The sequence below is a fragment of the Elephantulus edwardii genome, unplaced genomic scaffold, assembly GCF_000299155.1.
Source record: "Elephantulus edwardii isolate Elephantulus edwardi_28Jun2011 unplaced genomic scaffold, EleEdw1.0 scaffold00147, whole genome shotgun sequence".
Lineage (NCBI taxonomy): Eukaryota > Metazoa > Chordata > Mammalia > Macroscelidea > Macroscelididae > Elephantulus > Elephantulus edwardii.
This window is the reverse complement of record NW_006399897.1, coordinates 4,579,860-4,588,972: the sequence shown is the minus strand read 5'-3', so window position 1 is coordinate 4,588,972 and position 9,113 is coordinate 4,579,860. Positions and strand designations below refer to the sequence as shown.

General features: G+C 38.8%; 1 protein-coding gene across 1 annotated transcript in view; it reads left to right on the top strand.

Annotated features, from left to right (window-relative positions):
* The window catches only part of EFNB2 (ephrin-B2), a 57,065-nt gene extending 48,205 nt beyond the window's left edge, over positions 1–8,860 (top strand). The window contains exons 3-5 of the mRNA XM_006894613.1: positions 2,663–2,755; positions 3,482–3,598; positions 5,084–8,860. Of these exons, the coding sequence (XP_006894675.1) occupies positions 2,663–2,755; positions 3,482–3,598; positions 5,084–5,472 (599 nt within the window). The 3' untranslated portion in view covers positions 5,473–8,860. The remainder of the gene's footprint in view (positions 1–2,662; positions 2,756–3,481; positions 3,599–5,083) is intronic.
* The last annotated feature ends 253 nt before the right edge of the window (positions 8,861–9,113 follow it).

Genomic DNA, 9,113 nt, shown 5'->3' with positions numbered 1-9,113 from the left:
TGTAAACATCCATTAAAATAAAAAAAATAGAAAATAACAACTTAAGAAACTTTTCAAGTTATGTACACTTCCTACCAATCCATTTGAAAAACTGGGGGTTCCCACCCCTCAGTGTAAACCTATCTGCTTCTGTTTGTTACTGTGCATCACTTGTCAAATAATAGTTTTTGCCATTTGTCTATGTAATGGTAAGTTTTTAGCAAAGGCAAGTTAATACCACCTTGTTTTTTGATCCGCTTAGGCATATGGGCATACTTATGTGTTTATGAGTTTGAAAATACTGGGGATTGAATGAAATTAACAGAACATTTTTGCCCATTTTCTGTTCAAAGAAGTTTTCTATTTTTAAAGAAAGATCAAATTAATGATCTCTAAGCAATATTTAAAAATTATAGCTCTGAAATTGTTCAGATGCAGTGTCTGCTCTAAGAAATTAATACAGTTACAAGCTTTTTCATGGAGAGGATACTTTGACATTTAGGCATATATTTGAAGAAAAGAACATTAAGGAAGTGGAAAAAAGTATTCAGTACTGCAGGAATGTTCTATGTGAATAGGATTTTATATAAGTTATCTGGTGGCTTAGTGGTAAGGAATTGTGCTGTCAACCCAAAGGTACACCGTTCAAATCAACAGCTGCTCTGTGAGAAAAAGATGGACAATCTCCCTTTGTTCAATTAACTACCTCTAAAAATCCATGGAGGGCTAGCTGTGAGTTGGTATGACTCATTACAGTACACAACAACAACAGTCAGTTTCTTAGAAGTCTGCAAGAGAGCACTCCCTACTTTTTACAAGTATCAATATATACAGGTGTGAGGGGGTGGGTGTGTGTATGCCAATGTGGATAAAAAGCACCTTCATTACTTTAGATTTTTTTTTAAACAGTCAGCTTCTAACCAAAAAGTCGGTGGTTCAAATCCATTAGCTACTCCTTAAGAGAAAGATGAGGTAGTCCACCATGAGTTGGAATCTACTTGATGACAGTGGATTTGATTTGTTGGTGTATAGGTATGTGCCTCTCTTTATGTGTATGTGGGTGCACATCCCAAGCTCCATGTTTTATTATAAGCTCCATATTATGGGCCCTGAATTTAGCACCACATAGAATGAACTTGGAATAGTGGAATGGGTTAAGTGTTCGCTAAAGCTTGCCCAGTTCTAGTTTCCCAAGAGAAACTCGGTGTCAGCAATTGTAGGAGAATGAGATATGATTGTGAAGTTAAAGTATGCACTCAGATAAGCAGGAAATATTTATACACAGAAGAGGCAGCTATTGTTTTCAAGGAAAACAGTGAAAGTAAGTCAGTAAATCAAGACCATAAGGACAAGTAAATAAATGCTTTCTTTTTCTAGTTAACATAGTTATCCATGACATACATGTTTTTACTTTAAGTATAAAATTAATTTGCTGACTCATTCCATGGGAAAACAGGACAATCCCAATAAAGGAATATCTTCTGTATTCATGTTTACCAGAAAAATCTGCCTTTTTATCTCTATTAAAAGCTCAATAATAGAAGACAAGACTTAGCTAACCAAAGTAGAAAATTATCCCAGTTGCAGAAATGTATATGAAACACTTCTCTTTCTTGCCCCTTGAACTTTAGAAGAATAAGAATATCTAGCGTTCTCTACCTTTTTTGTTTCCTCCTGGAACTTGACCTCTAACTTATATCCTGACCCTCAGGAAAGTATCTGGCAGCCTAACTTTTTACACTTTTTAGTTAAAGAAATACTCAGAGAAACTTTTTACCCTAAAGAGACAAAAATAGAAATTTTAATAGAGATTAACAATAGAGAAAACAGTAACATGGCTTTGTTCTCGTTGCTGGGTGAGAAAGAGAATAGAGTTGGTGACTGTGAGGCAAGTGGTTTCTAAAGACTTTTTGTGTAAGGTTGTTACAGAGCCAAAAAGGAGCCTTGAGGGTGGAATGGGTGACTACTCTATCCACCCAGTTTTCCTCCCAAAGGTAGTTTTATTGATGAGTTTGACTGAGTTTGATATGAATAATAGCAACACATTCATTCTTTCTTGTTTACAAAATGACGAAGAAAACCTTCAAAATGTGGAGACCTGAATTCTTGTATACCAAGGGGGTGCCCAAATATCTTGAGTAAATTTAAGACTGGAGAAAGAAGAAAAGGAGTATGGGAGGTTCCTCGTTTACTGTTTACAGAACTTGGATGCTTGACAGAGTGCATCAGGCTAATTGTTCCTGAAACAGGAAATCTGTGTTAGAGTAAGCAGGTGTTGTGTGATGATAATAATTTCAAAAAATTACTGTATTAACGACTTTGCTCTTTTAAGCTTGACCCCAAAATAGACAGTTAGCTCTCCCTCCCCGAAAAAATGCTGCCCCTCTTTTATCCCTAGACTAATACTGAATCAGAAGATTGTGAGGGAAGGAGAAAGCATTCAAGTCCATTGAAATGAGATAGCAGACATGCAGCCGTGTTTCTAGTATCCATTTTTATTTTTTTCTTCTTTTTTCTTTCTTTTTTGGCTTTCAGCATTCCATACGTTCAGAAAACTTGTGACTAAGAGTGAATTCTTATTTTTCAAATTGTTTTCAGACATTTCATGTTCATGTAAACTTGGCTTTATTGATTTCCTGATTTTTCTTTATTTTTTTGTTTTGTCCATTTTATTTTTAATCAGCTACATCAAATGGGTCTTTGGAGGGCCTGGATAACCAGGAGGGAGGGGTGTGCCAGACAAGAGCCATGAAGATCCTCATGAAAGTTGGACAAGGTAAAGACCATCTGCTGCTTCGTGAAGTCCCTGTAATCTGGGTTAGAGCCCCAGCTAGTGTGGAGCCACTGTTGATAAACTCACCTCCATTCATGCTTCTCTTTAGTTTTGAAAGCAAACCTTTCGATGCATCTTGACCACTATCAGATTTTGTCAAGTCAATAAAATAAGCTTCTTTTATTGAAGTTCTTTCTAAAAGTAAAAGCCAGCCAGGTAGAATGTCTACTGCCATATATTACATTTTATTTTTTTTTTCCTCTTCTTAAAAAAGCAAAATATCACTTTGGTTCAAAACTAAAAGACCCAGAATGAAAACTTAAGTTTTGATCATTTTGTTCATTTCTGAATCTTTACTATGGAAGAGTTCACTATGCCTTTTCACATATAGGCAACCTATTGTGCAAGAAGAATTCTTCTTCTAATTAGAAATTGGTGTAGTAGTCAATCAACGTGCTCAGTTAAATTGAAATGTCATCTGCAATGCTTTGCCTGCCAAATGCAAGAATCCCTATAGTTTCCACAGATGGCCTCACAATCTAAACCTCTGAAAAAACTAGTATAACCATTTTGTTTTAAAAGGAAAATTATATTCTTGTATCTCACAGTACTTTGCATAAAGAAGCTTATGTTCATTGCTATTCATTTCTCTTGAGATATATATCCAGCTCATAAAGTTAAATATCATCAGCTGTCTGGGCTGTAATTAATCATTTCTTTTTCATATAGATGCGAGTTCAGCTGGGTCAACCAGGAATAATAATGATCCAACAAGACGTCCAGATCTGGAAGCTGGTACTAATGGAAGAAGCTCAACAACAAGTCCCTTTGTAAAACCAAATCCAGGTATTGTATTGTGGCCTGTGTGTTTGTAGGTGTGTGTGAAAAATTGTGTCTTAAGAGATAGGGTGAAGTAAAAGCATTTGTACACCAGCAGGATTAGCTAGTAGTCACAGAAGCAGGTAATCTTTGCTCTCAGCTAGTCGTTGCTAATTACATTCACTAAGAACAACATTCATTCCCACAAAAGTCTTTGATTCAAAAGCATAGAATTCATCAGATCTACCTGCCAATTGTTAACACTGCTCACTCAGACTGAAGTTAATTTCTTTTCTTCTTTTTTTGACTGATATTTTATCAAGCTGGTTCTCAACAGCAGCTTAAAGCTGATTTTAATGTATATATAATTAATGTTCTAATCTCTCATCTAATTATATCTAATCCACAAAGAGCCTAATTGATCCTCTTCTCAATTGGAGATGGTAACATTTTAAAATATTGCATAATGGAATTTTTTTTGCCTCCTCAAATGATTTTTCCCCCTCAGATTTTCAACGTAAAAATAAAATATTAAAGTGATCCCTGACAAAAGTTTAGAGTGTTGTCTAAAACTGGCTGTCACTTAACTTCATTTTTCTTAACAGTCTGAATAAATGGCTATGTATTTGTTCCTATGCTAATGAATTTTGTATAGAGGAGTTGCTGAGCAGACGTCAGCACTTTTATGTTGGAGATCTGTATGCCTGGTTGGTAGTCACGTGAATTTAGCATCTGCAGCAGTATTCTATCTCTTTCCAAGCGTCAAGGAGGGAAGTTGTTATTTCTAACTTTCAATGACAAGATGTGTCAAATACTTGTGACAAACTGATAAATGGATAATATAATGATGCCAAGCAATTTTTTTAGTGCTTAACATTTGGGTTGGCAGTCTGTTCAGTGTGAGAGTTTCTACTGCCTTCCAAATATATTTTAAGTGTAAATCAAATAATACAAATGAGTTACGAGTTGAACGTTTTCCCGGGTCCCTCACTCCATTTACGTTCCCGGGGCTGTTCTGCCAGTAGGCAGGGCTTTCCTTTAAAAGGCAGGCTGTTTGAAGATTCACATGAAAACACCAGATCTGAAGCAGAGCAAGAACAGTACAATGTGAACCCTCAACACTGACAGCGAGAAATGGCCATTTCCCTTTTTTCCCCTCCCTGCTGTTGCCTCAGGCCAAGTAACATGGGTTAAAAGATGGGGCGGGATCAAGGGCTGGCTGTCACAGCCAGTCCATGCTGTTGATGGATGAGGATATATGAAAAGAAAACAATGTGATTTGGGAGCAGTATAAAAGACTGACCTAGAGACCCGACATCTCGTTTTGTATTGATTGCTGACTTCTGCCGTTTGCATTTCGCTATTATGGGAGGTAATTGGTTTGTCAGAGTTCAGCTGCCAGTTAAATCTTTGGTCCTGCTTAGTTTTCACATTTTTTTAAGGGTCGTGAAAATAGCCTGTCAGCACCCAGGATGGTGATAACTACTTTTTTTCTGTTTTGAATCTGTGCAGGTTCTAGCACAGACGGCAACAGTGCCGGACATTCTGGCAACAATATCCTTGGTTCCGAAGTGGCCTTATTCGCAGGGATTGCTTCAGGATGCATCATCTTCATCGTCATCATCATCACTCTGGTGGTCCTTTTACTGAAGTATCGAAGAAGACACCGGAAGCACTCACCGCAGCACACGACCACGCTGTCACTCAGTACGTTAGCCACACCCAAGCGCAGTGGCAACAACAATGGCTCTGAGCCCAGTGACATTATCATCCCATTAAGGACTGCAGACAGTGTTTTCTGCCCTCACTATGAAAAAGTGAGTGGGGATTATGGGCATCCAGTGTACATAGTCCAAGAGATGCCTCCTCAGAGCCCAGCAAACATTTACTACAAGGTTTGAGGGAACTCTGGTGGTACCTTTGCTTTCCCAGAGGAAACTTACTGTTCGGATGCTTCCCCTTGAGGGTTTGATGACACCTTGTGCTCTGGAATTGACTGAAGCACACAGTGGGGGAGAGGGAACACTCCTTCTCTGAAGAGCCTTGTTGAGCTGGACAGTTTACCTAGTCTGTAGAATTTCAGCCGTGGTGGATCAAAATACTCACCAAAAGCTGGAAGACTGTGTGTAGAAGATACCCATTCGGATTGCTGTACTCTTGTTACATGTATCATCCTCTAAGCCATGTGCTGCAGTAATTCAGGCATATATTAAAAAAAAAAAAGCGCCAAGGGAAGATGGCGTGATTGGTGGATGAGAAAGCTGGGAGCATCCTGGGAAAGGCCCCTTAGGATGCCACGCTTGGAAATGAGGTCTCCAGCCGCCTCGGTGTGTGTCTCTCTCTTGGTGCATACTGGACTTGTCACACAGACCTCTGGCTAAGTAAGGCTTTTAAAGATCTCTAGCTTTTAGTCCATCACTGTTACACTCCTTCTGTTATCCAGGGCTCTGCAGTACTTCACATGAGATCCCCTTTCACTCTCCATCCCGCATCACTAATGGAACATTAATGCGTGGAGGTTCCCTGCTCCATCCATTTGCAGCAACAGCTCCAGCTGAATGGGTAATACATTTCTAGAAATTGTGTTTGCTGGTGTGAGGAGCCTTCCAGCCAGAAGCCAGGCTGTCAGCGAGGAGAGACAAGGCGCTCACGGATGGGGGTGGGGCGGGGGAAAAGGGCTGACTGCAATTGCAGTTTGAACACTGCTGCCTCTGAAACAGGAAGTTAGAAAGAAGGAAACAAAACAATCCAGTTAGGTAGCACAGCACTTTGGATTGGGGAGGATGGAAGAGGCACATAGATGCAACAACACACACAGTGGAGTAGGGCGCAGCCTTGGAAGGCATCCACTGTATCAGATAGCAGAGTGCAGGGGAAAGCAGTGCCTCTTCGTTGCTTCATGGAACAAAGGGGTATTGTTGGTAGAGGAACAGGCTTGGAGGGAAGGGAGAAAGTAGGCCGCTGATGATATATTCGGGCAGGACTGTTGTGGTACTGGCAATAAGATACACAGCTCTGAAGCTGTAAGAAAGTCAGTCTGCGTTCTATGATTTTTTAAGCAGACTCAGCTGCTATACTTATCACATTTTATTAAACACAGGGAAAGCATTTAGGAGAATAGCAGAGAGCCAAATCTGACCTAGAAGTGGAAAAGCCAAAGGTCAAACAGGCTGTAATTCCATCATCATTGACGTGATTAAAGAATTCTCATATATAAAAGGTAGGTCAGATTCCCCCTCCCCACCCCTCGGTGCCCCGCCCCCGCCCTCCTTCCCCGTGGAGCCTTATGACACTTTGGTTTATGGCAGTGCTGTCCCCAGGCTGCCAGGGGCTGCAGGACAGGTACTGCGACTGAGGCCGCAGCTCCCAGTGCTCTGTTTCCAAGTAAAGCACATATGGCAAACCTCTTAGAGTCCTTAAGACTGAAATAAATTATGATGTTGAGGGGGAGAAGGAAGATAGGACATATTTATAATAGGTATATAGAACACGAGGGATATAAAATGAAAGATTTTTTTACTAATATATATTTTAAGATTGCACAGAGTACACACCAGAAGATGTGAAATTCATTTGTGGCAATTAAAGTGGTCTCAACTCTCAGTGCATTAAAAAAAAAAATTGGACAGCTACTTCTGGGAAAAACAACATTACTCCAAAAATAACAATAATGAGAGCAAATACAAAAATAACAAAGTCCTCTGAAGGCATCTCACGTAACTGTAGACTAGGAAATACAAGCCCCAAAATACCAGGAAATCGATGTTACTGCATCACATATTTAACAATGACAAGATGTTCCGGCATTTATTTTCTGTGTTGTGTTTTCCCTTGCCTTTATAGGCTGAAGTGTTCACGAGAATCCCGCAGGTCACATTGAGGGGGTTTCAGTTGAAAGTTTACCTTTAGCTCCCTCCTCCTTTCCTTCCCCTCTGCTCCTTCCCTTCTGGAAGAGGAAAAAAAATAAACAGGAAACCTACTTTTTATGTGCTATGCAAAATAGACATCTTTAACATAGTCCTGTTACTATGGTAACACTTTGCTTTCTGAATTGGGAGGGGAAAAATGTAGCAACAGCATTTTAAGGTTCTCAGACCTCCAGTGAGTACCTGCAAAAGTGAGTTGTCACGGAAATGATTAGTCTCTATTTCCTGAACCTGAAAATGATGTTGGTCCAAAGTGCGTGTGTGTTTGTATGAGTGGGTGTGTGGTATACATGTGTACATATATGTATAATATATATCTACAATATATATTATATATATCTATATGCTATTTCTGTGGAGGGTTGCCATGGTAACCAGCCACAGTACATATGTAATTCTTTCCATCACCCCCAACCTCTCCTTAATGTGCATTCATACAAGAGTTTCTTGTAAGCCATCAAAATTACTTTGAGGATGGGGAGAGAGGCAAGAAGGGGAAAAAAAATGGGAAATAGTGAGTCTGATTTTGATGAGTCAAATGTATGTATCATCGGTTGGCTACATTTTGGTTATATACTAAACTGTGAAAAATTCGATAAATTGATGAAGAGTTACCTGCAACCAATTGAGAAGTGTACTGTGTGTCTGTTTTGTGTCTGGTGCAGAATATGACAATCTACCAACTGTCCCTTTATTTGAAGTTGGTTCAGCTTTAGAAAGTTACTGTAAATGCCTTGCTTGTATTCTCATCCCTAGTCACCTGACTTTGGAATTTGCACCATCATGTTTAAGTGAAGATGCTGTAAATAGGTTCAGATTTTACTGTCTATGGATTTGGGGTGTTACAGTAGCCTTATTCACCTTTTTAATAAAAATACACATGAAAACAAGACAGAAATGGCTTTTCTTACCCAGATTGTGTACATAGAGCAATGTTGGTTTTTTATAAAGTCTAAGCAAGATGTTTTGTATAAAATCTGAATTTTGCAATGTATTTAGCTACAGCTTGTGTAAAGGCAGTGCCATTCCCCTTTGCACTGTAATGAGGAAAAAAAAAATGGTATAAAAGGTTGCCAAATTGCTGCATATTTGTGCCGTAATTATGTACCATGAATATTTATTTAAAATTTCTTTGTCCAATTTGTAAGTAACACAGTATTATGCTTGAGTTATAAATATTTTTTTCTTTCTTTGTTTTATTTTAATAGCCTGTCATAGGTTTTTAAATCCGCTTTAGTTCCACATTGCAGTTAGCCCCCAGAAAATGAAATTCGTGAAGTCACATTCCACGTCTGTTTCAAACTGAATTTGTTCTTAAAAAAATAAAATATTTTTTTCCTATGGAAAAAGTGCCTTCCAAGTATTTTCCTTTCTTTTTTCCTTTGCATGTTTCTTTTTTTCTTTCATTTTTTTTTTTCCTTCTACTTTCTCAGTACGTGCAGTTACCCAGACACTGCAGTCCAAAGACCTTTTTGTGCTTACTTTGCAAATTCAGCCATACACACAATGTGAAAATTGTTGAGAGACAAATGAATGCATTAAAAACCCATTGTCACTGAGTTCATTCTGATTTGTAGCATCCCTTTAGGAGAGAGTTTAATTCCTCCATAGGGTTT